The sequence below is a fragment of the Pleurodeles waltl genome, chromosome 2_1 (genome assembly GCF_031143425.1).
Source record: "Pleurodeles waltl isolate 20211129_DDA chromosome 2_1, aPleWal1.hap1.20221129, whole genome shotgun sequence".
Classification (NCBI taxonomy): domain Eukaryota; kingdom Metazoa; phylum Chordata; class Amphibia; order Caudata; family Salamandridae; genus Pleurodeles; species Pleurodeles waltl.
Window position 1 is genome coordinate 757,366,722 of NC_090438.1, and position 26,836 is coordinate 757,393,557.

General features: G+C 45.8%; 1 protein-coding gene across 4 annotated transcripts in view; it reads right to left on the minus strand.

Annotated features, from left to right (window-relative positions):
* EXOC2 (exocyst complex component 2) overlaps nucleotides 1-26,836 on the minus strand; it is a 1,213,422-nt gene that overhangs the window by 57,407 nt on the left and 1,129,179 nt on the right. For all 4 annotated transcript variants that reach the window (XM_069217791.1, XM_069217808.1, XM_069217816.1 and 1 more), the window contains 2 exons: nucleotides 22,573-22,695; nucleotides 16,443-16,504 (listed from right to left, as the gene is read on the minus strand). In XM_069217791.1, the coding sequence (XP_069073892.1) occupies nucleotides 16,443-16,504; nucleotides 22,573-22,695 (185 nt within the window). The remainder of the gene's footprint in view (nucleotides 1-16,442; nucleotides 16,505-22,572; nucleotides 22,696-26,836) is intronic.

The following is a 26,836-nucleotide window of genomic DNA, read 5'->3' on the forward strand; positions in this document are numbered from 1 at the left end:
AAAGGGGCGAAAAGCAGACTGTGGGGGGCAAGGGGCAGAGGAAAGATCAAGGGACCGAGCCATAGCCCAGGAATCCTGGAATCTCTCCAAGGCTGAGTCCGCTGTGTCTCCGAAGAGACGTGAGCCATCAAAGGGCATCCCCATGAGGGATTGTTGGACAGCCCCAGAAAAACCAGAAGTACGTAACCAGGCATGGCGTTGTAAAGGCCACCGTCATAGCAACTGATCTGTCCAGAGAGTCGGTCGTGTCCAGCCCACAACGGATTGTGAACTTTGCCGCAACTCACCCATTATTCACAGCTTGGGAGACAATAGCACAGGCCTCCTCCGATATCTGCAGCAGGACTTGCACAACTGTATCCCACAAAGAGTGGGTATAGAGCCCCAAAAGGGATGTGGTGTTCACAGACCGCAGCGCAAGACTGGAGGAAGAAAATAACTTCTTGCCAAACTGTTCCAGCCTTTTGGATTCCCTGTCCGGAGGTGCGAAGGGAATGCACCTGAAGAAGAGGAAGCCTGGATCACAAGACTCTCAGGTGTGGGGTGTTGGGACAGGAATTTAGGGTCGTTTGGAGCAGGCCGAAGGCGGCATGCGATGGTCCTATTCACAGGAGCCCGTTTTGGGTTTGGACCAGGTAACCCAAAAGGCCATCGGTGAGGGCTTCATTAAACGGCAAAAGGGGTTCTGAAGTAGAAGCCCCAGGCTGAAGCACCTCCGTCAGGAGATTAGACCAGACCTCAACAGTGGGAAGCTCAAGACCAAGGACCTCAGCTGCCCTACTAACCACCATACCATAAGTCGCTCCCTCCGCCGTAGCCACAGTAGGAGGAGACAGCATGCCAGCGACAGGAGAAGTATCCAGACCACTGGTGTCTCCCAGTTCCTGAGCCCAGCCCATAGAAGGGTCATCCTGGTATCATTAAGGGTCCAGGGACCCCTCCAACCCCTCCCAATATTCGTACCCATAAGGAAAAGGGTCCAAATCAGACCTGGGGGAAATAGGCCCCATCTAAGTCAAAGTCAGCCGACGACGCTCCGACTCATCGGGGATAAGAATTGGGTAGATGTCGATAATGGGCACTACAGACGTCAGGAGTATTGACAATCGACCAGGCGCCGGGTAAGGTCTCAAGGGTGCGACCGGCGCGGATCTGGGGGTGACTTCAGTGGCCGGAGCCGAAGCGGAACCTGAAGGCCGTTCATCCGAACCCCTTGGGCCCGAAGGCGCTGTATCGGGATCGGACCGCCCAAAGATGAAGCGCATGGCTTCATAAAACTATTTAAGCTGGACGGGGGTCGCTCCAGCTCCGGGAAACTCAGGGAAGCGCGAAGCCGACCCAGACGCAGGCTCAGTGGACGGAGGCCTTGTGCGTGGACGTTCCTCCCACGTTGCGTCAGCCGAGTGACAAGTGGTAATGGCTCAGCAACCGGTCTCAAGACCTTCCTCTCGATCAAGACCAGGACCTACGCTGAGTCGAGTGCCGGGCCGCCTTGAGCTTTAGGGACTGCTCCCTCAAAGCCTTCGGGTGCATGGCCCGGCACTCTGAGCACGACTTCGGCTTGTGGTTGCGCTCAAGACAACACAGACAAACTCGATGAGGATCCGTCACCAACATCGTACGATGACAGTCCTCGCACGGCTTGAAACCGGTCTTCAGGGACATCCTCGAAGCACCAAATTTCTCACAAAAACTCGACAAAATGGTCAAAGTCAGTCAAAAAGAGACCAAGGTTAGCTCTTCTCCAGATCAGCGCGTGGCGCAGAAAAAAAAGAACTCTGGATCCAGTCTAACGGCACTGCGTGAAGGAGGCGTCTATATACTACTCCCGACGTCATCACGGCGACTACGACAACGGCACCCGCGGAGTCGACTGACACCACCTACAGATGCGCAACGGTATTGCTCGAAGAAAAATCTCCAGATCCAGCCTGACGCCTGAGGGTAATTCTAAGGTAAGGAATCTGCAATTAGAAGTCTCGATCAGATACACCTCAGTACATGCTGATGACAAGGCAGTAGAAATTGGCTAATGGCTGCCTTTACAAAATTAAAAGGCGGCCATATTCTCTTTACTACACTTTTATGGAAAGCCATTTAGCTGTTTGGCTGCTACGCGCCAGTAGAAAGTCTATGGAAAATGCACTGGGGGAAAAACGTATTTTGGTACTCCATGTTTTGTTCTTTGCACCACTTGATCAGTCAACCCAAAATTTCCGTCATCCGCCATTGTAGAAAAAGGTATAGGATTGCAAAGTTTTGGGGAGATCCGTCAATCCTAACTATAACTACAAAGTGGCTACTGACACTCTGTAATGTAAGATGATATATATTCCTGGTGACTGGCCCATGCCAAGGGGACTCTTTTCCCCATGAAAAAATGAACTCTCCGATGTCTGGGAGTGAGAGGGAATCCCTGCTTTGGAATCCATTACAACGAGAGGGTGCTGGAAAAGGGGCATTGTCTCCTACATAGCACGGCCTATCTTCACATTGCGTTGCTGTGGCGTCAGTGCACTGGACGTACTCACGTTAAAGCAAAACCCAAAAAATAACCTTGGAAAGAGAGGGGTGCGAGGGAGTCTTGTCTCTCATGCCCCATCACTAATTTTAGCAAAGAAAATGTTTCTGGTGATTTCACCAGAAGCATTTTCTTTTCTTGTATGCAAGTGGACACGCTCCTGCGGCCGAAGGGAATGCAGCCTTAGGGAACGTGCTAACAATCGGTTGCACGGAAGGCACGGCGGCAAAGCACTTTTAGTAAACAATGGGATCGCTTGCATTAAATACTGTACAATCTTTAAGGAAAACCAATGACCTAAAATGAGTTTTCACATTCAAAGGAATATTTCAAGATGACAGTCCTTGCGCATGACTGACTACTTTTGTCATCCTTTCTCTCAGTCACTATCTTGTTATGCTATTAGATTACTGAGTTTTGTGTGTTTTGGACTCCAACAGTAATCCCAGTATGTTGAGTATTCTTAAAATGAACACCAATAGCTATGTGCACTAAATCCATTAAGTCCTATTTTTTAAACTGAAACCCTTCTAATTTTTTGGGAGGGTTTGAAATGTATTGCAAAAATCTGATAATGATGTGTCCAGGTTTAGAGCCCACAACTCCAACAGAATATGTATGACTATGTGGGTGGCGGAGGGAGGGTAAGAGACCTGCGAGAGGAATAATCAAACTGGAAAAATATGTATATTCTTTTTGTTTCGACCACACTTTTTAGGAGACACAGAAGAAAAAAACATTGGCAAAGCCTACACACGCTAATGCAGGCATACACAAAAACGCACAGACACATGGTGCTATGTGTCTGTGCCACTTGCCTTTTTATGTGTTTTCTATGTCTGTGTCCTAATTAACCCTCAAGCTTGCAGTGTTGCATGCTAAAAGCATTTAGGGTAACAAAATATCAGCACTACCCATTGGAAAAAGCAGGACTGTGACTTATAAGGCACAAAAAGGCAGGTTGAAAACACAAAGACATGGTAAAAATACTATTTGCACATTTGTGGATTTCTGTGATGGCACACATCAGCACATTAAAGCCAGAGATATAGGCTTTGTCAATATTTATTATACTGTATGAGGGCACTTTTCACTCAAATGATAACAGTCGCTTGATTTTACTTAGTTTGTGAGAGGGAAATTATACTTTAAAGTTATATATTTCTAATTATGTGAGACCACATGCAGTGGATACTGTGTGCGGTTTGTCTTTCTTCCCCTACATAGTCAGTGCACTATGTCTTTCTTGAACCAATCTTTGGGGCATATTGAAACGGACATGCACAGTATAGTCCAAACGTCAACCTGAGACATGAAAGAGTTAATGATAGCTAAAATAATGGCTAGTTATATACACAAAGAGTTTATTTCTGGAAAGTGCCAATAAAACCGCAGAAGTAAAATACAATAACACGTACTAGAAGTAAGCAAATATAACAAGCAGTGGCAATGCAAATAGCTCTTGCCTATACACAAGCAATTGCTTTGGCAATGTGTTTTCCCATGTTGTACACCAGCATGCCTGCTGTTCAGCATGACTAAAAGTTAGTGGTGTGGAGAAGGGAGTATTAGAGTGGAGTGTGGGAGTAGAGTGTCAGAGTTGAGTAGCGAGTTGTAGAGTTCAGTGGCAGAGAGTGTTGTAGAATGGAGTAGGGGGAGTAGAGTGTCAGAGTTGACTAGAGGGGTGCAGTGCTTAATTCGTGCTTGTTGTTTCCGGTGCTGAGCACCAGCACTTATTTTTGAGGGCCGGAGCTTATTCTTCTGCCTCATGCATTTACTGTGAGCAAAAGACACATATGGGAAAGACGGAGAAAGGGAAAAACAAAAAAGCGTCACAAAGGAAAAAAGCAGAAAGCTGCAAGAGTGAGCTGCAAGAGTGAGCTGAAGGGGCAGGAAGAAGCTTTATATGGAATTAAGAGGACCGAAGTGACTTCAGGATTACGCCGCCTCAGTACTCTGTTTCCACATTTAATTGCAGCAGCCGTGCGTTTAAGAGGAGGGCTTTGGGCACCGGCACGTTGTTATTTACAAATTAAGCACTGGGGGGGGGCAGAGTTCAGTGGCAGAGTGTTGTGGAGTGTGTAGGAAAAGTGAGGAGTAGATTGGAGAAGTGGGGTGGATTGGTGTGGGATGGACTGAAATGGGTGAGGTGTATTGGATTGGGGTGGGGACGATTAGATTGGATAGGTTGGTTTGGACTGGACTAATCGGACTGGGGTGGATTGGATTAAAGTGCGGTAGAGTGGGATGGATTAGAGTGGGATGAATTAGAATGCACTGGAGTGGGTTGAACTGGAGTGGAGTGGACTGCAGTGGAGTGGACTGGACTGGACTGGAGTGGACTGGAGTGGACTGGAGTGCATTGGGTTGGAGTGAGGTGGATTGGAGTGGGGTGAGGTGGATTGGAGCGGGGTGATTGAATTGGAGCGGGGTGACTGGATGCGAGTGGGGTGACTGGATGCGAGTGGGGTGACTGGATGCGAGTGGGGTGACTGGATGCGAGTGGGGTGACTGGATGCGAGTGGGGTGACTGGATGCGAGTGGGGTGACTGGATGCGAGTGGGGTGACTGGATGCGAGTGGGGTGGCTTTGACTGGGGTGGATTGGAGAGGGGTGAGGTGATTGGAGTGGGGTGACTGGATTGGAGTGGGGTGACTGGATTGGATTGGAGAGGGATGATTGGATTGGAGTGGGGTGATTGGAGTGGGGTGGGCTGGATGTTCTGGAGTGGTATGGATTGAACTGGGATGGGGTGGCGTGGATTGGAGTGATATGGACTTAACTGGGATGGGGAGGAGTGGAATGGAGTGGGTTGGACTGAACTGGGATGGGGTGGAGTGAACTGGAATTGATTGGAGTAGAGTATAGTGGATTGGAGTGAATGGGTGGATTGGAGTAGGGTGGGTTGGAGTACGGTCGATAGAAATGGAGTGGAGTACCTTGAAATGGGGTGGGTTTTGAAGTGGAGTGGGGTGTGGTGCGGTGCAGTGGGATGGGCTGGACTGGACTGGACCAGGATGCGTTGGTTTGGAGTGGGGTGGATTGGAGGGGGGAGGGCAGCATTGAGGTGTGGTGGACTGCATTGAGGTGGGGTGGATGGATGTGTGGGGTGGAGTGGATTAATATGGGGTGGGTTACAGTGGGGTGGAGGGGGTGTATTGAATTGGAGTGGGGTTGAGTGGATTGGATTAGGGTGGGGTGAATTTGATTAGAGTGTGGTGGCCTGGAGTGGATCATACTGGGGTGAGGTGGATTAGATTGGGGTGGATGGGACTGGGGTGAATTGGAGAGGACTGAGGTGGATTGGAGTAGGGTGCATTAGGGTGGGGTGGAGTTGATTGAAATGGGGTGTGGTGTACTGGGGTGGACTAGAGGGCTGGATTAGATTGGGGTGAATTGGATTAGGGTGCGGTGAAATAGAGTGGGGTGGACTGGATTGGGGTGAGGTGATTTGATTGAGTGGGGCGGATTGGGGTGGGAGATTGGCTAGGAATGGGTGGATTGGATTGGGGTGGATTGGAGCGGGGTGGACTGGAGCAGGGTGGGGTGAATTGGAGCAGGATGGGGTGAATTGGGGCACAGTGGGGTGGATTGGATTTGACTGGGGTGGACTGGATTGGAGTGGGGTATATTAAGGTGGTTTAGAGTGGGGTGGATTGGACTAGAGTAGGGTAGATTAATGTGGAGTGGGGTGGATTAATGTGGATTGTATTAGAGTAGGGCGGACTGGGGTGGTGTGGGTGGACTGGACTGGAGTGAGTTGGACCGGGGAGCAGTGGACTTTGAGTGGGGGTGGGTTGGAGTAGGATGGATAGAAATTGAGTGGGGTAGCTTGAAATGGGGCAGGTGGATTGGAGTGGGGTGCAGTGCAGTGGGATGGGCTGGACTGGATTAGAATGGGATGTCTTGGTTTGGAGTGGATTAGAGTTGGGAGAACAGCATTGAGGTGGAGTGGATGTATGTATTGAATTGGAGTAGGGGGAGCGGATTGATATGGGGTGGGGTATGGTGGGGTGGAGGGGTGTATTGAATTAGAGCAGGTTTGGGTTGGATTGGATTGGATTGGATTAGGGTGGGGTTAATTTGATTAGAGTGCGGTGGCCTGGAGTGGATCATACTGGGGTGAGCTGGATTGGATTGAGTAGGGTAGAGTGGATGGGACTGGAGTGGAGTGGACTGGGATGAATTGGGGTACAGTGGGGTGAATTGGAGAGGACTGCGGTGGATTGTAGTAGAGTGCATTAGGGTGGGGTGGATTTGATTAAAATGGGGTGTGGTGTATTAGGGCGGTGTGGACTGGAGGGGTAGATTGGACTGGGGTGGATTGGATTGGGGTGAATTGGATTGGGGTGGGGTGAATTGGATTAGGGTGGGGTAAACTGGAGTGAGGTGGATTAGATTGGAGTGAGGTGGATTTGACTGAGTGGGGTGGATTGGGGTGAGGGACTGGATAGGAATGGGTGGATTGGGGTGGGTTAGGGTGGATTGGAGCAGGGAGGGTGAATTGGGGCAGAGTGGGGTGGACTGGACTGCAGTGGAGTATATTAAGGTGGTTCAGAGTGGGGTGGATTGGACTGGAGTAGGGTGGATTAATGTTGACTGGGGTGGATTAATGTGGATTGTAATAGAGTAGGGTTGACTGGGGTGATGTGGGTCGACTGGACTGGAGTGAGGTGAGGTGGACCGGGGAGCAGTGGACTTTATTTGAGTGGGGTGGATTGACTGGAGTGGTGTGGGATGCACTGAAGTAGGGTTGGTTTGATTGGAGGGGTTGAAATATATTGGAGTGGGGTGGGGTGAGACGTATTGGATTGCAGTGGGGTACATTGGACTGGGCTGGATTGGGTTGGTGTATGGTGGATTGGTGTGTGGTGGACTGGTGTGAGGTGGACTGGATTGGAGTGCGTTGGATTGGAGCGGGGTGAATTGGGATGGAGATTGTTTTGAAATGGAGTGAGCTGTGTGGGATTGTAGTTGGACAGTGTGGAGTGGGGCAATTGTTCTGCATTAAAGTGTGGCATATTGGAGTGCGGCAGATTGAAATGAATTTAAGTGGGGCAGATTGGGTTGGTTTGTGATGAGGTGAGGTGGTCTGGATTAGGGTGGGTGGACATGAGTGGGACAGGCTGTTTTGGATTGGAGTGGGACAGGCTGTTTTGGATTGGAGTGAGGCAGATTGTTTTGGATTGGAGTGGGGCAGATTGTTTTGAATTGCAATGGGGCAGACTGGAGTGGGGCAGGTGGCTTTGTATTGAACTGCAGCAGATTACAGTGGGGCAGACTGTTTTGGACTGGAGTGAGGTGGATGGGAGTGGGGCATGTGTTTTGGATTAGACTGGGCATATTGTTTTGGAACGGAATGGGGCAGATTGGAGAGGGGCATATTGAATTGGATTGGAGTGGGCAGATTGTTTTAGAGTGGTGTAGACTTTCTGGATTGCAGGGGGGTGAACTGGAGAGGGGCAGATTAGATTGTGGTGAGTTGGGAGGATTGGAGTGGGGCTGGTTGGTCTGGACTGGGGTGGGGTGGATTGAAGTGGGGGGTATTGAAGTGGGGTGGATTGGGCATAATTTCAGAAACTACACATAATGAAGAAACAATGTTGCAGTGCAATATTTAGAACACAATAATTTTTTTTAGAACGGCGCTCACTAGCAAAAACAAAAGAAAACATGAGTGCAAAATGAAGAACGACGACTTGGCAAAATAAAAACTAGCTATAAAAAAAAAAAAAAACTTTGCAGTTTAGTTTGTCCTGCTGGGCATGTTTTTGACAATCACACACCTTCTGTTTGCAGTGCACTAGAAGTAAAAAAACAAGAAACAAAATAGTACCTCAATAATGTCAGGTGCTGTGGACGGGCACTGATTAAGTTGAGTTAATCAGTGCTTGGTCCCTGCGCCACAGAGAGGAACGGAAATGATGCTGGCCTTGCAGTACTGAATTAAGAGGCTGTGACTAAGAGTGCCACGAAAGTCAACAAATGGTAAGCAACAGGTAGGCTCCAAGCCCTTAACTGTCCACAACAGCATCTTGCAAGCAAGACGCATGCACTACTTCATGCACTCACAGGCTCGACCCTAAAAACTAAAGTCAACCATAAAATTCATAATTTTCAGAAACTTGAATTGTTAAATTAGCATTAAAACTTATTAAAAAAGGTAAACAAACAATCTTAATCAGGTCATCCCTTGTGTTATTTAGTAGTCACTCAAGGTCTCTGTCTTTTTCTTTCAGAAACCCAATAAGACATGAGTCTCCAGGCATTATGCAGAAATCGGGATAATACTGACACTACCATCTGAGACGTATCGGATTGTGGCAAAATATGAGAAAGTGTCTTGTCACTGACTACTGGGTGGAAGCTGGGAAGTGTGGGGTGGGGGCTAGGCCCCTTCGCTGGCTCAGATAGTTCAAACTTCAAAGGGACAAGAGCATATCTTAAATTGAGATTGAGGAATCTGGCAGATGCTGGAGAGATTGAGTGCAGGCCTTGTTCATAGATAAGTTAAACAACCCCCTTGTAAATCTTGTTACTAATGATTCCCTGAAACATAGCTGTGTGATTGTATGTAAAACCTCAGCTGTGGTGGACTGAGGAGGAACTGTGCAGTTCGGACGTACCCAGCGAAGACAGCTCCATCCTTATGTGCCTAAGCACAAGGGAGTTTGCTCCCTAGCTCCCATACACTAGACAGTGGAATAACTAAACTTCCAGAAGCTCTCAGGCCAGGGTACTGTGCTGAGCGGGCCCCCAGTACTTAGGGACCTTTGTTACGCCACTGACACTAGTAACAGTTTAATAGTTATAACAGCACTTCCCCAAAAAATATTTGGGAAATTCCCTTCGGGCAAGTTGATAAGTAATTGTAAATTCAAGAAGGGAACACCAAGGACACAAAGTATTTCCATAATAAATGGCAGGGAGCATTGTTAAAGGCACAGCACATAACCACTAAAACTGGTTGTTTTTTCAAAATCACAACCTTGGCCAATTAGAAAGAATTACGTACCTACAATAATAATCTTTCTGGTGGATACTCTATCTACCTACAGGTTCATTATCTGTTGAACAATCCTAGGCATCGGACTGAATCTGAATCTGGAAATGTCGCCGACAGGGGGCACTTATTTCGTATCAATGCAGGACGTTTCGATTCATTTTTCCCCACCCTTCAGGATGAGTGATGAACTGATATCAGTAGAGTAATGCAGTAGATAAGATAAAGTGGGATCTTATTAACTTTACCTATAGCACATCCATTCAATGGGGAGGAGGACAGGTCAGTGAGGAATCTGCAAGTGATAGTGCCTCCACCAGAAAGATCGTTAATGCAGGTAAGTACATTTTTATTCTGATGGATACTTCAGATTCATCAACTGTAGAACACATTACAAAGCAATACCCTACTCTTGGAGGAGGCATCATGAATGGTCAGATAAGGGAATCCGGCAGACAGCTCTGGCAAATTGCTCGTCCTTGTGCACTTTGGAATCCAGGCAGTAATGCTTGGCAGAGGTGTTGCGGGATGCCCACATCCCTGCGTTGCAGATCTTTGCTACGGGAAAGACCCTGGTTAGATCAGAGGTTGTGGACTTGGCCCCAATTCCTTTTGGAGGGTCCTTTTGGCCATGGCACAGCAGGTTTTGATATAAAGGATGATCTATATCGAGAGGACCATTTTCTGCACCACTTTACCCTTCTTTGCACCACAGTAATTGATGAAGAGCTGGTCACTCAGTAATATGAGCTTGGTACAGCCCAGACAGTAGTTTTGCACCCATCATGGATCTAACCAATGCCACTGCTCCTCTTACTTAGGGAAATGGGGCAGGGGGGGTTACATTTTGGAAGGTAGGTGGACTAACCCAGGTAAAAGGGAGTCACCACCTTTGACAGAAAAGCAAACCTAGTTCGCAAAACCAATTCATTGGGATAAATAGATAAAAAGAGATAAGTGGGGGGGGCTAGAACTGAGAACGTGTAACTCATTCACACATCTGGTCTGAAGTGATGGCCTTCCAGGTTGGAAGAAAGCAAGACACCCACACTTCTACAGGCTCCAACTGAGTTGGCGAAACAAACTAGGTCTGCTTTCCTGGTGGTGCGGAAGAGGATGGAGACTTCAGGGTGGATCTAAAGTACTTTCCTCTGGTTCTACTACTGTACTGCCTGACCAACAGATTAGGTTGTTGCTAGATATGTGGCTGATATTACTGTCGCTGACGAAAGGAAGATCCTCTTGAAAGCCCTGAAAAACACAGAAACTGGAGATAGTATCTTCAGTGAGGAGGCAGTAGTAGCCCAAGGGAGAGAGCTGTAGCCTTGCTGGTCTTAAAACGCTCCAGTGCAAAAATCAGCTGTATCGTCAAAAAAATCTGTTATTGAATGGCAGGTCCATTATATTTGCCTGGGCGGCTGCTGAAAGGTTAGATGTTTGGCACCATGCATGCCCGTCACCGGGCCACTGAATATGCTGTGTCCACTTGCCCAGTCCTGGTTTAACGATGTGCCCTGAGGCCATTTGGCCATGATGAATTACCTCCTGAGGTATCTTGGAAAATTTTAAGCTAATCAGGGTCCGAGTCACTGGAGAGGGAACCACTGGGGTCGAATAACGCTCGCGAAGAGGATGAAGGTCCTGTGGGGGATGGAGAGTGATAAGGCAACTTACATTTGGAACATTTCTTGCTCTTCGTATGCTTCTTCTTGTTGCCCCCAGAAGGTGAAGATGGGGATTTGGAGAAACGTCTTCAGTGTTTGCCACACCAACAGTCATTCCTGACCATAAAGAGCTTTGCTTCCCGCTCTTTTATGGTCTAGTGGTGTATACTTTGACAGGAAGAACAGGCCCAGGAGTCATGATTCTACCTCAGGCACAAAAAAACAAACAGCAGGGGTCCATTATGGACACCTGTCACTCACAAGGTTTAAAACCTGATTTTGTAGAAGGGGACATGGTACTGCAATTTATGAAAATTCTTTGCGAGGAAACTCCTTAGAGAGAACTTATATCCGGATCTGCATTGAAGGAGTGAAAAAAAAGGAACCGACACTGTGGGAGGGCAAGCGCTGTAAGGCTTAGATGAAGTCACTGGATGCCACTTCTGGAGCTGATACAAAGCCAGCATCCTCTACCTGCGACATGAGACATTTGAAGTTACCAGACCCCGTCTGACATCTGGGATTGTTCTACAGGTAGAAGTGTCCATCAGAAACGGTAAAACCTGAACGCTCTTTTGGGTCCATTTTCTTCCTTATGACAGCCTGGTAGTTGGCAAAGATTTTATTCTCCGTAGCCTAATTCTTTATTCTTGTAAGCAGTGCAGCTGAAATTACTTTTTGAATGTTGTTGAGCAAGCTAATGGGGTGATAGTGATAGTTGGCGACATCTTGGCTATTGCCTTTCTTAAAAATGGGCACAATCTCTGCTCCCAGCCATAGCGTGAGGATGGAGAATCCTTGTAGAATTGCATTGCTCATGACGGTAATAGAACTGCCCCATAGAATGGGGTCTGATTTGTACAGATCAGCTAGAATCGCTTCAAGGCCAGAGGTCTTTTCAGACTTTTCTTTTTTTATGGCTGCCATCACCGCTTTTAGAGAAAAAGGACTTACATTGTGGGATTCAATAAGCTTACATCTGGTAAAAGGTGATCCAGTAGACAGAGCTGTCTGACAATATAACTTCGAGAAATGTAAGTATCTTTGATCCTCAGTGTAGAAAAGTGCCCTCTTTCTTGGCATGGTTTCCCACATCTTCTGCCTGTTGTCCGTGTGTTTGACTGTGTCTATTGGGATCCTTCTAACCAGGACCTCAGTAGTTATGCTCTCGCTCCTGTAAACTATACCTTTTTCTTCTCACAATTGGCATACTGGTCCCCCCATGTAAGTCCCTAGTATGTTGGTACCTAGGTACCCAGAGGCATTGGAATTCCAGGGGATCCCTAAGGGCTGCAGTAGTTATTCTGCCACCCACAGGGAGCCCATGCAAAGGGTTCTGCAGGCCTGCCATTGCAGCCTGCGTGAAACCGGTGAATGTACCCGTTTTCACTACAGGTCACTCCACTAGGTCACTGTAAGTCACCCCTATGGTAGGCCCTCTAAACCCAGTGGATAGGGTGCAGGTACCTGTGTAAGCGCACACCTGCACTAGCAGAGGTCCCTCCACAAACTCCAGATCCATAGTCCTGGACTTTGTGAGTGCGGGGACACTAGTTTACGCATGTACTGGACATAGGTCACTACCCATGTCCAAATACATAATGGTAATTCCAAGCCTGGGCATGTTTGGTATCAAACATGTTGAAATCATGCCCCATACTGTTCCAAATATTGGAAGTATGATTCCATGCACTCTGGGGGCTCCTTAGAGGACCCCTAGCATTGCTACCACTAGTCTTAGTGTTTTTCTGGGCAGCCCAGCTGCTGCCACTCCTCAGACAAGTTTCTGCCCTCCTGCTGCTTGATCGGATAAAGCAAAGGAAGGTAGAACAAAGGATTTCCTTTGGGAGAGGGAGGTAACGCACCTCTCCCTTCAGGAATAGGTGTGACTGGCTGGGGACGGGTAGCCTCCCCAAGCCACTGGTATGCTTTCAAGGGCACATGTGGTGCCCTCAATGCATAAACCAGTCCACACCGGTTCAGGGGCCCCCTCTCGACAATGGAAGGTGGAGTAACCACTTCCTCCAGAGGGTCCCTGGGTTCTGCCATCTTGTTCTCAAGGTTAGCAGGGAACTCTGGGAGCATCTGAGTGGCCAGTCCAGGCAGGTGAATTCAGAGCCCCCTCCTGATAGGCGCTTACCTGGTTAGATGACCAATCCCCCTTTCAGGGCTATTTAGGGTCTCTCTCTTGGGTGAATCCTCAGATTCGGCTTGCTAGACTCCAGGAGGAATCCTCTGCAACCTCCACTTTGACTTCTGGCCACTGGAACCACGACTGAACCGTCCATGAACCGACAAAGCTGTAATCAACGATGAAGACTCTTCTGAAACTTTGTTTCCAAGGCACCTTCGAGCTTTGCAACATTTCCCCGGCCGTACATCCTCAGAAGACAGCAACTCTTTAGCCTGCACAAGAAGGAATCTCATTGGAGTGAATGAGTCACTCCCCTGCAACTGCAGGTATCTACAGCAAACAACGACTGGCTGTGTGGATCTCCCCTCATCTTGAGCTTCGTGGATCTTGCATCACGGGAGGTGGTCCGTAGTAGTACTTTTGGTACTCTCTGCCAGCTGCCCAGCTTTGGTGGAGGTAAGCCTTTGCCTCCCCACGCAGGACCGCACACCTGTGCACTGTGTCTTTTGCAGCTGCCAAGGCTTGTTGGCATCTCTTCCAAGGGATCTTCAAGCTATGTGCAGCTCCAGCCCCCAGCCCTCCTTACTGCTAAGCACTGCCTCCTCCATGGTTCTCCAGTGTTGTGGGATTCTCTTCTGTAGTGCAGCAAAGTGCTCCCTCTGCAACTCCTCTGTCCCTGTCCTATGGGACTCCTGTGTGTGCTGCCTCTGCTCCTTTGGACTATCTGCGATGCCAAGGGTTCCCTGTGACTTCCCCTCCTGGGTTGAATCCTCCTGAGCCTTGCTAGTCCTTGGCAGCACCACTTTTCCACTAACCACACGTTTGCCTTTGCCAAAGCTTGTTGGTGGAATTCCTGCACCAGCACCTGTCTGCAATCTTCATTCCAGCGTGGAACTCTTCATCAGGTCCAGGGCTGCAGTGCTGACCTGTTCTTCCTCACTGTCGACCAACTCCTGCAAATACAGCTGGGTGGGTAGTAACTCCTACTCCTCCTCGACTGCAGTGTGACTCTTGGACTTGGTCCCCTCTCTCAACAGGTCTTCTGTCTTCAGGAATCCACTGCTGGTTTCTTGCAGTCTCGCCTAGATGTCTTCTTTTTCTCCAGTGATTTACTTCTGTTTTCCTGGTCGATGGAGGGTGTTGTGTTACCTACCTCTATGGTTTTCTAGTACCCCCAGCTCACCTCTACACATTCCACTTACCTAGGTCGGGTCCTGTGTTTGTGTTCCATTTTTTCAGCATATAGTTTGCCCCCCCCCACCCCCCCCCCCAGGTCAGTATTGGTTATTGCTTTTTGCACTGTTTTCTACCTTTTTCTATGCCTATTTCAGATTACTAGTGTATATATTTAGTGCATTACTTACCTCGTATTGGAGGGGTGCCCTTCTAGTATTTTGTGGGATTGTGTTCCAAAAATAAAGTGCCTTTATTTTCGTAGAACCAATTGTTTTCTTTCATGTGTGTAAGTGCTGTGTGACTACAGTGGTATTGCAAGAACTTTTCATGTCTCCTAGATAAGCCTAGACTGCTCATCCACGGCTACCTCTTGAGAGCCTGGCTTCTGTACACTGTCTACACTTCACTAAGAGGGGATACTTGGTAAGTACCTTGGATACCCACCACACACCAAGCCAGCTTCCTACACTAAGCTACACAGGGTTTTGGGAAAAGGTTACATTATTGTGGCATGAGGCTATGATTTTCTAGAAGGTCTATTGGTCCTTGTTCCTTACAGCAGCAAGCAATTTGGTCCAGGTAGCTTTTTCCTATTCAGACATTTTCGCCCTAATCAAAGATTTATTATTATGCCATGTGTATATGATCTCAGCAAGGGATCACGTATTAAATGATTGTACTAGACACGCCTTTGACAGCTTGCAAGCTTTATGAAACCACTGCTCAGATTTCTTCCTCCTTAGAATTGGCCCAGATAGTAGTGGTGCTAAGGATACCACAAGGTTGTTGTACTGGCTCATGGTGAATTGTACGCATGAAAAGGAGCGTTCTTCATTCATGGACTGGAACATCTTGTAAAGGGGTGAATATCAATAAGGTAGGTTGTACTTTATGCCATTTCAACTTTCCGAGCTATGCAAGCTGAAGGCCATTGTAATCAATGGTGCTGGGGATGGAACGAGAATAGGTTTCAGAGGAGAAGGAAAGCACAAATGCATCATGGTGGCTTTGTGACTTAGATTGTATGCACATATAATGCATTATATCCCAGTGATATATATATCCAGAAAGATGCTATTATTATAGATTTAAGAAAGCTGTTAAAGGTTGGTTGCCTGGATGTTTTTGATTCAAATCTCCGATTAAAGGCAGGCTTGCTGTGTAATAGGGATACAAAGGTTAACTGGCGCCCTCCTGCTGTGATATAGCTCAAGGTGACTTTCTTTAAGGGAGGGATTCCCCATGCCTTTTCTTGTTTCTCTACCGTAGTGCAGTGATACACATGAGGTTCAAACATGGCAGTGAAGTGCTCTGCAATGAATAACATCTTGAGGAAAGTTGTTGGATCCAAAAGCGAAACAGTCAGTGTCTGTTTGAGGGTCAAGGGCATTTTAAAACTTTTTCTCCTGGAGGGTCACTTCTGCAATATACGATAAAAAGTTTAATAATTTGTAGGTCACAATGAAAGGTTAAAGGCAGGGGTTGGATGTCAGGGTGATTACTGGTGAGAACCTTGATTTTACAGTTCAATGAGGTATAGATCCAGACGAACACCTCTCTCTAGGATTGTTTTTTTTTTTTTTACAGTGAGAACATCACACTATCTGTACAGACAGTTTAAAGCTCAAGTTTCCTGGAATACTCATATCTGGTGTTTGCCGATGAACTCGCTCCAATCAGTGTCCTCCAAGTTAAAACCCAGGCTACCATATTCCAACTTAATAATTTGAAGCCTGAGAAGTTGTGTTCTTTGTATAAGGGCGGAGAATGATTAACATGTAGAGGCACTAGACATTGCACTAGGGATCCTGCAGTGGTTTGCACAGTAAAGAGTGCCAAACTCACTTGCCTTCAGGTAGACTGTTGCTTTTAATATAAGGCATTCTAGTTTTCTTCTTTAGTCATGGAGGGAAAACATGTTGGAAATCATAGAACAAATTTTACCTGCTCTCATCTGTCAGATATACAGCCACCGCATCTCTCAAAGCACAAATTTCAAGCCTGGCCTAATAGAAAATGACAGGAAATATAACAAGTTAGCATAAAATGATATGCACATTTATTTCTGGTTTACAGTTAAAAAACACAAACTTATCAAAATAACTTATTGTTAATATAAGATAAGAATCTGACAGTGCAATGTACTTTTAAGTGAATTAAAGTACAAATGGCAAATACCAATTTATTTTAATATGCAGATTGAGAAGAATGTCTACTTTCAGAAAAACAAAAATGTTTTTGAGTTGTAATATTGCTATTTGTATACACTTCAAACAAATGGAACAATTGTACAACAATATACAAATACTGCTGAATGTGTCAGAAGATTTGATTTCAATTTATGTATTAAAATATTTCCACTGAAATAGTGTAATGACAATCTTAAAATTATTCATAGCATATTATAATATAAAAAAAGATTTAACAAATGCATACAATTAGGTGACAAACATTCAGTGACTTTAGATAATACAGAAGACACAAAGTGCCAGAGCAGGTTTGTGCATAGTAGGGTTTGAATATACATTTTCATACAATTGTGACCCAGGGCTGAAAAGAAGAACATGGTTAAAATCCTGAACTTTAGAGCAACAATATTGGCAATCCAGATGTTTTTAACAATCTACAAAGCTTAACGTTTTCTCCTACGGCTCAATTCCCAGATTTAATATTCAAATAAAATCTTCCTACTTCTGGGTTGCGATTTACTTTTAAGTAAAAATGGTCTTCTCCCATTCTCACAAACATACAATTAAAAGGAAATCTAATATTTAAGCAGTGGACAAGATTATTATCAACATTTTTAACTATAGTTTCTTACAGGATGGGGTAGGTTGATTCAAGATACTCTGGAGATACCTCAGACTTTTAAAGAAAAGGACACTATTGTTAGACCTGACAGCCTGGCCTGTGTATGCAGTTTCACTGCCACTTCAACTTGAAATTTAAAAGTACCCGCCAAGCCCTAAACTCCCTTTTTTCTAAATATAAGGCACCCCTAAGGTAGGCCCTAGGTAACCCATAGGGCAGGGTGCTATGTAGTTAAAAGGCAGGACATGTACATATGTGGTTTATATGTCCTCGTAGCGGAAAACTCCTAAATTGGTTTTCTACTACTGTGAGGCCTGCACCTTTCATAGGATAGCATTAGGGCTACCCTCATGTACTGTTTGAGTGGTAGATTCTGATCAGAAAGGGGTAACCAGGTCATATTTAGTATGGACAGAATGGTAATACAAAATCCTGCTTATTGGTGAGATTCGATCTTATATTACTATTTTAGAAATGCCACTTTTAGAAAGAGAGCATTTCTCTGCACTTAAAAATCATCTGTGCCTTACAGCCTGTCTCCAATCCAAGTGGCTGTATATCTGACAGATGAGCAGGTAAAATGTGTTCTATGATTTCCAACATGTTTTCCCTCTGTGACTCTAATCCTTGGGTTGGTTGACAGCTCCCTTGTGCATTTCACCCAGACAACCACAAATACAGGATACTCAGTCACACCTGCACTCATCTGCATACTTCCTGGGCTCGGGGGTGGAGGGCCTGACACTTACATTTCAAAGGCTAGTGGCCTGCCCTCACACTACTGGGACCCTGGCAGACAGACCTGTACTGAAAGGGGACCTTGTGCATCTCAAAACCACTCTTTGAAGTCTCCCCCACGTCAAAGGCATTTTGGGTATATAAACTTGATCTCTGACCCCACCAACTTAGACACTTCTGGACCTGAACCTGCAACCTGTCAAGAGGAACTTGCCGTCGCACATCTAGGCGGAACGATGCACAGCCTGCCTTGCAACGAGAAAAGCACAGCTGAACCGGAACAATGCAGCCCGACTTCCCGAGTGAAGATCCGACTCAGCGCCTGCCTTGCTACCGGTCCAACTGGATCGACATAGCCAAACAGGAAAGACGCAGCCTGACTTCCCTAGTAAAGAATCAACGCAACGCGTGCATTGTGACAGAAAATTTGACGGATTGACGCAACACCGGTGATTTCGTACTGCACGCCCAGGATTTCCACGCATCGTCCCCCAAAAAATACCCGCATCGCAGTGAGGAACCAAGACCGCGCACCGGAAATTGACTCAAAGCCCCTTGCAGCGTGGAAAGAAATGATGCAATGTCTGTGCCGCCTTGGAAGCTCCGACGCACACCCTATTTTTTCACGCATCTCCTCCTCTGCGTACCCTGTGCTTAATATTTTTGATGTAAACCAGGTACTTTGTGAAACCAAGATACAACTGTTGCATTCTGAGATTTAAGGCTCTTTTTAAACTTGCAAAAGTGATATCTCAACTTGTGTGTATTGAATCTTTATAGTTTTTACCTTAATTTAACCAGATAAATATCTTCTATTTTTCTAAACCTGTGAGGTGTTTTCACTGTGTTACTGTATGATTTATTGCACAAATACTTAACACATTGCCTTCTAAGTTAAGCCTGACTGCTCAATGCCAAGCTACCAGAGGGTGGGCACCGGATAATTTGGACTGTGTGTGGCTTACCCTGACTAGGATTGTGGTCCCTTTCTGGACAAAGGTGTATACCTCTGCCAACTTAATACCCTAGTTCTAACAACTATCTTAAAAAAAAAAAAAAAATAACAATATTGTTGCGCTAAATCATTAAAAATCTCATTCCATACAACCATTTTCATAACAAATGAGGGAGTCTTCGTAAGATAATAAAAATAGAGTGCCACCTGGGAAAATGCATCACAACTCATCGTGGTCATACGCAGTACCAATCTCAAGATCTCCATCAATCTGGAAAGTCAAAGTTCAAAGTTTGACGTCCATAACTGTGACTATCTCCTTCATTTTGTGAACTGTGGTCAATTCAATTAAATGAACAGCAACAGCAGGAATCGTTCAAATATATACTTTGAATAATGAGATGCTGTTTCTTTCCCTACAGCTTTACAACAGAAGAATTTGCTGACAAATATAGCTCTTGTGTGTATCTGCTGTTTAAAGACATCTGAACTCCTCATATAACAACCATCAGTTAAACAAAAAAGGTGCTACACATCCAAAAATCCATGCTCTACACAAACACCTTCTACTTGTTTGCAAAACTGGAGCTGTCACAATGGTTGAAAGTGCCACTGCCAGAACTCAGAAAATGTCCAGTGGAAGGAAATGCATCTTATGTATGTGTTACTACCTTGGTACTCCTCATTTCTTGATTAATTAAATCCTGACTGAAAATAATAAACCTTCCACCAAAACGAACATGTAATAGGTAGACGGGCACCATGAACGACACTTACTTTTAAGACATGTAACAGTCTCATACATGCAGGGCTGGTTTTATGGAAAGAAGACAATTTATCTGCCACCCTGTACCTTTTGCCATCAAATATTCCCCATGTGCAACCGAGCAGCAGTGCGGTACTCGCCTAGAGTGACAACAAATCCTTGCACCTACCCTACTTCGATACCATTTTAACATCTTGTGGCAGTTGGCAGAGCCGTGCAGCAATAATCTCCATATGTTGGGCCACAAAAACCCTGAAGTGAGTCATTATTATATGATATATGAAAACATATACATACATATATATATCTATATATATATGTGTATATGTATCTGTATATAAGAATGGCTATATGAATAATTATTTTGTGATAGGAAAAAAGACATAAAACAACAAGTCATTGGTTACTATCATAGTGAATGACTGAACACTAGTCTTTATGGGATGGTTGCAGTGTTTTGGCTTGCACAATGCACCAGAGTCAGATAAAGAGTTGCCAAGGCATATCTAACTTTGCAGCACTTCTGCATTTGGAACATGGCTTTTTATGGTGGAGGCTACAGTGACCTCAAGTATAATTAAAAGTAGAGCAGGAGGAATTACCAATGTTGAGTCACTATGGTCCACTTTGTCTCACTCCACATCATGAAGCTGCTTTGAGAGATTGAAGCCTATTGTTCTTCCCTGGGCAAAACAGCAAGTAGCACATACATAACTAGATAACTAGTTTCAACTACGTTCTGTCAATCTGTTCCATGAAATGTCATAAGTAAAAGTGCAGAACCTTCTACAAACGTTGTGTGATCTCAGTACACTACAAGCACAACAAAAAGAATGGAAGACTTTTCATATGCTACCAGAGAAAAAGTCAGCCATGAGAATTTACACCAGTCATAACACCACTCAAATGCATATAGTAAGGTCAGGGATACTTGGCAACCAGGTTCTTCTACTTGAGTGTTTCCCAAACTGTGGGTTGCAACCCAATTTGTGGTGGGTCATCAAAGTCCAAGAAATAAAGAAGCCTTTCCATTCTGTATGTATCTTGCACATTTGTTTCCCTTTAAAAATAGAGGTCAACTGTTGGACTATGCCTTTTAATAAACTGCTGCTTATTTTCAAACAAGGGGATTTGCGTTTCCAAACTATTTTGAATTTGCGGTCAGAGCAAGAAAAGTGAAGTATGTGACAATCTTGCTCGGGTACAAGAAGCGTGAAAGGAAAGATTGTAGAACGTAATTATTCTAACACACAACAAAAAGTAAATAACTGTAAATGAACTGTACACATTTAGCAGCCAGGAAAGCAAAAATGAAACACCTTTTGGACATTCTGATGTTTGATGGCACAAACATTTTCACATCAAATCTAGACACTTTACTTGGTGATGCACAAATTATAAATATTCACTAAAACCAGATTTCCAGTCATCATCATTTGTGTGCAATTTAGTGTTATCAGTAATACTGTATGTGTGCAAATTCAGTGGCCCTTCAAGAGGCAAATATGCTGTCAGTAAATGACGGTGTGCTACCACATGATGCTTTGGTTACATTAAAAAAGTCACCCTCCTCATGTCCATTAAAACTAGGTGGGTCACGAATGTCTGTTGCTCTAAAATGTTGGTCGTGGTTCTAAAAAGTTTGGGATCCCCTGTTCTACATCATATATTCTGATATGTGGCAGCATGATGCAGAAGTACTGATAGTCAGCGCCAAATTCTTGAGCCTTTACCAAAATTGCCAAGTTGAAAAAATAAAGTTTTGCCCAACGGCTACCTGAAAGCAAGCATACAAGTGCTTTTCAAAAATCATTAGCCAGGCCGAAGAAAAAACTATGGTTACAGTTACAAAATATGTTCATTTGCAATGACGGGTGCTACCCATCTGGGAAATCTCCCGGCCTTACAGCGCTACTAGCCTGAACTCATCCATGGTGGTAGAATGAACATCCGCTCTACGCGGTAGGGGCCTTCTTGCGCAATCAGAAGAGATCAAACATGAAGTCCTTTCGTGCAGTGGTACAGTAATACACTTTATGACGTCAGCTAAGTCTTCCTGAATTACACCACACCATGGGCAAGAAATTTATCAAGAGTTCAAGTTGACTTTCGTTTCTTACCATGCTCAATGAGTACAAGGAATCTGACAGCTTCTTTTGCCCATAGTGACTAAACAAACAAGAAGGAAAAAACTCAGATGAAAAGGGGCGGTGCCCAGCCTTGCCTGGGCACGCCTTTCTTGCAGAGCGGAATGAAGGGGTGTAGCACCAAATAAATATACTGGTATCTTCTCCTTCACCTGAGCTTCAGGTACTCTGGGAGATGTAGTCCTCAACAAAGAAAAAGCATGCAAGAGTCCTACACAGTAGGATGAAGAGACACCTATTGTAGCACCAAACAAACAACTTAATCATCACTTTCTCCTCCTATGTTTCATGGACGTCTGGGTGATGTAGTCCTCAAAAAAGTAATAGAGATCAAGCAACCCACACATAGCACCAAACCCTTCCATAACCACTTCTTTACAAACGTTTCGCTGCACCTCCAATTTCTGCCTATCACCTGGCCATTTTACTTGTATTCTTCCCTTAATGGGCTGCCCTCCTGTGTCTTCAGATAACACTATAGGAGACCCAGTTTGAAGGTGAACGCCACATCCGCTAATACTTCCATCAGTATGTCTGCCTTTGCTTCTTTATTGCAGCATTGCTGGACACACCTTCACAATTTGTCTTGTTCCTGTGTGACTCTGCTGTGTGGTGTATTTACAATAGTTGATTCTTAACACATTAAAACACAAATACCTGTAATGCTCCATTTCTACTAAAGGATGAAACACACTGCATCAGGCGACTTATCTCTTCAGAAACTGCTTCTACAATTCGTGAAAGCACACGGGGAACCAGCTCCTTAGAAATTGTAAATACCTGAAATTAGAATATAATTGAGTTAGTGTCTTAGTTGAATAGAAATTAGCTAACCCTCATCATATGAAAGCAACTTACTATTACACTTAGAATGACACGACATCTGTTCAGGCTATGGATGTGTTAAAGGCGCTGGCATTCATTTGGTTTTATATTTATATTTAAATTTGGAGTAATAAACTTTCAACCTATCACTCTCCACATGTACGAAATTGTACCAATTTATCAAACTAAAAAGACAAAAACTGTTTGGACAGAAACACTGACAGCAGAAAAGGCACCATGGTGAGGAGATGTGGAAAAGTGGCAAGAACTAGTCCCTTCAGAATACACCCATCTTTGCTACCAGAGATTGATTCAGTCGCGAGCATATAACCCAGTCATAACAACACTCAAATGCATATGGTTAGGCCATGGCTACTTCGCACCCAGGTCCTTCTATATCAGTGTTTCCCGAACTGCGGGTAGTGACCCACTGGTGGGTGCAAGCCGATTTTTGGTGGGTTGTGAAAGTTTGAGCAATAAGTAAAGATGTCTTTAAATTTGGTGCTGGCTACACAGTATTAAAAGAGCGCACTTCGACTTCTTGGACTTCTTCTTGAGGGACTTACCAGAAGAAGTCCTGGAGTAGGACAAAGACTGATGTGAGTGACTCTGGAAGCAGTCCAGAGACATCCCATGTGAACAGGACTTGAAGTGACGCTGAGTTGTGTGACAAGTGGCCAAAAGTTTAATGGAAGACTCTTTGATGGTCTTCGGGTTCATGGTTCTGGACTCCATACACGATGTGAAGTTGTGGTCCTTTTCAAGGTACCACAAAAAGACAAAGTGGGGATTTGTCACCGACATCTGTCGATGACAAGCTCCACAAGGCTTGAACCCAGTGGATTTCTTTTGGAGATTTTACTGTCAGAAAAGCAAAAATAGCACACCAGTCATCGACAAAATAATCAAAGCAGGCAATAAAATGGCTGAGGGGACCTTGATCCGGATCCATCCTGATGGTGCAGAAAAGAAGGAACCAAGGTCAGCACGCTGTGGGGGGAGCCTATATAGGCACCGTGCACATCACTTCCGGGGCAGAAAACACCATCCACTGGCATGCAAGTGGAACTGATACAACATTTCTGGGTACAGCCTAACGCTTAGGAATATTCTAAGGTAAGGAATCTGCAGTTTGAAGTTTCTATCAAATATTAACATTATTATGAAATGTCTCAAACTTATAGTTTAATGGGGGAAAACCTGTGTATTCCCATGCCACAAATTGCCACAATAACACAACGTGAATCTGAGAAGGGAAACACTTTGTTGGGCTTCCCATACTTTCAGACACCTATGGTTAACATGTACCATACTGAGGAGGACTTAATAGAGGGAAATTTAAAGAGAGCGATGCATTCACTTACCCGCAAATTGGATGTTGGTCTACACCGCCATTATCAGCTATGGGCCATGTGGTTGTAACAAAAATGGTTATGCTCCCTGGGTTATTAAACTATTTTTTGAATTGATCCTTTTTGAGGCCACTCAAAAGTTTTTGTGATCTGGATGCCCAGCTTGGCAACCTAATTTAGCAGTCTCAGCAGAGTAATACTCTGGCCAAAACGCCACTGTAGGAAAATGCCACTGTTGGCATGGTTACCCCCTCCCCCCACCTTTTGCCTAGTGTTGATGCCAACTTTGATTGAAAGTGTGCTGGGACCCTGCTAACCAGGCCCCAGCAGCAGTGTTCTTTCCCTAAAACTGTATCTTTGTTCAACCATTTGGCACAGCCCTGGCACACAGTTAAGTCCCTTGTAAAAGGTACCAATGATACCAGGGACCCTGTGGCCAGGGAAGGTCTCTAAGGGCTGCAGCATGTATTATGCCACCCTGGGGACCCCTCCCTTAGCACATGCACACTGCCTTGCAGCTTGTGTGTGCTGGTGGGGAGAAAAAGGCTAAGTCAACATGGCATTCCTCTCAGGGTGCCATGCCCACAAACCACTACCTGGGTAATAGGTAAGTCACCCCTCTAGCAGGCATTACAGCCCTAAGACAGGGTGCACTATACCACAGGTGAGGGCATAGCTGCATGAGCACTATGCCCCTACAGTGTCTAAGTCAATTCTTGGACATTGTAAGTGGAGGGTAGCCATATTAAGTATATGGTTTGGGAGTATGTCATTACGAATTCCGCAGCACCGTAATGGCTTCATTGAATACTGGGAAGCTTGGTATCAAACGTCTCAGCACAATAAACCCACACTGATGCCAGTGTGGGATTTATTGAAAAATGCACACAGAGGGCATCTTAGAGATGCCCCCTGTATGTTAGCCCAAATGCTAGTGTAAGACTGACCGATCTGTGCCAGCCTGCTACTTTCAGATGAGTTTCTGACCCCTTGGGGTGAGTGCCTTTGTGCACTCTGTGGTCAGAAACAAAGTCTGTCCTGGGTGGAGGGGCTTCACACCTCCCCCTGCAGGAACCTTAACACCTGATGGTGGGCCTCAAAGGCTCAAGCCTCGGATTACAGTGCCCCCCAGGGCACTCCAGCTAATGGAGATGCCACCCCCTCCCTCCCCCCCCCCCAGACACAGCCCAAATTTTGCCAGCAAGTCCAGAGGGAAAATTAGGAAAAACAAGGAGAAGTCACCCCCCAGCCAGGACCACCCCTAAGGTGTCCAGAGCTGAAGTAACCCCCACTCCTTGACAAATCCCCCATTTTGCTTTGGAGGATTAAGACCAATAGGGATAGGAATGTGCCCCACTCCCCAAAGGGAATTGGCACAAGGAGGGCATAGCCACCCTCAGAGACAGTAACCACTGGCTATTGCCCCCAACCCTAACACGCCCCTAAATTTAGAATTTAAGGGCCCCCCTGAACCCATCTCACCAGATTCCTGATGACCTCAAGAAAGGAGGAGGACTGCTGAGCTGAAAACCCCACAGAGAGGAGAAGGAGACAACAACTGACTCGGCCACAGCCCTAATGGCCCGTCTCCTGCTTCAAAAAGCTGCAAAAGAAGAGCAACGCGTTCTGCAGGTCCAGCGACCCCCGAAAAGCCTCCAGGGGACTGCCTGCATCACAGAGGACCAAGAAACTCCCGTGGACAACGGACCTGACCAACAAGAAGGAAGAAGAAACTGCTTCTAAAGGACTCCCACCTCTCTCCAGAAGCGTGAGTCCTAAACCACTCTGCTCCCAACGCCCACGGCCCGTGTCCAGGTGGCCCAACTAGCCAGAGAGGCTCCCTAGGCGATTCCGAAAGTGTGTCCACCCTGGGCTCACCTCTCCACCCCTCCATGATGACGCCTGCAGAGGAAATCCCGAGGACAACCCTGAATGTGACGAAGATATCCGACGTCTGCAAAAGCACTGCACCCGCAGCCCCGAGACTCGACCACTGGTGCAGCTACGACCAGCAGGTGGCCCGCCACCCTATCCAGTCGGTGGCTTGCCCGAGAAGGCCCCCTGTGCCTTGCCTGCAGTGCCTAAGTGACCCCTGTGGCCCCCCCATAGAGTTCCATTGGAAACCAGGCACCTTGTTTGCACTCTGCACCCAGCCGCCCCTGTGCCAGTGTGGGATTGGTGCCTACTTGGGGCCCTCCAGTGCTCCTCTAAACCCCCCTAGTCTGCCCTCTGACAACACAGGTACTTACCTGCAAGAAGACCGGAACCAGCGTACCCCGTCTCCACAGGGGCCCATGTTATTTTGGCTCTTGGTTGACCTCTGCACCTAACTGGCCCTGTGTTCCTGGTGCTGGGAGCTTGGGGTTATCTTGAACACCCAACAGTGGGCTAAACCCGTAAGTTTGTTCCTTATGTCAGAAGCTGTACTTTACTTATCTTCCCCAGGAACTGTTGAAAATTGCACTGTGTCCATTTTTAAAATAGCTTTTTGCCATTTCGAAGAAAATTGTATACATTGTTGATTCCATTCAACGTTCTAAGTATCTTTCATTTTATGTACTTACCTGCAAACTGAATCTTGTGGTTCTAGAAATAAATTAACAAAATATATTTTCTATATAAAAACCTATTGGTCTGGAGTTAAGTCATTGAGTGTGTGTTTATTCTATTTGCTTGTGTCTGTACAACAAATGCTTAACACTACCCTCTGATCACCCTAACTAGTCAACCACACTACCACAAAT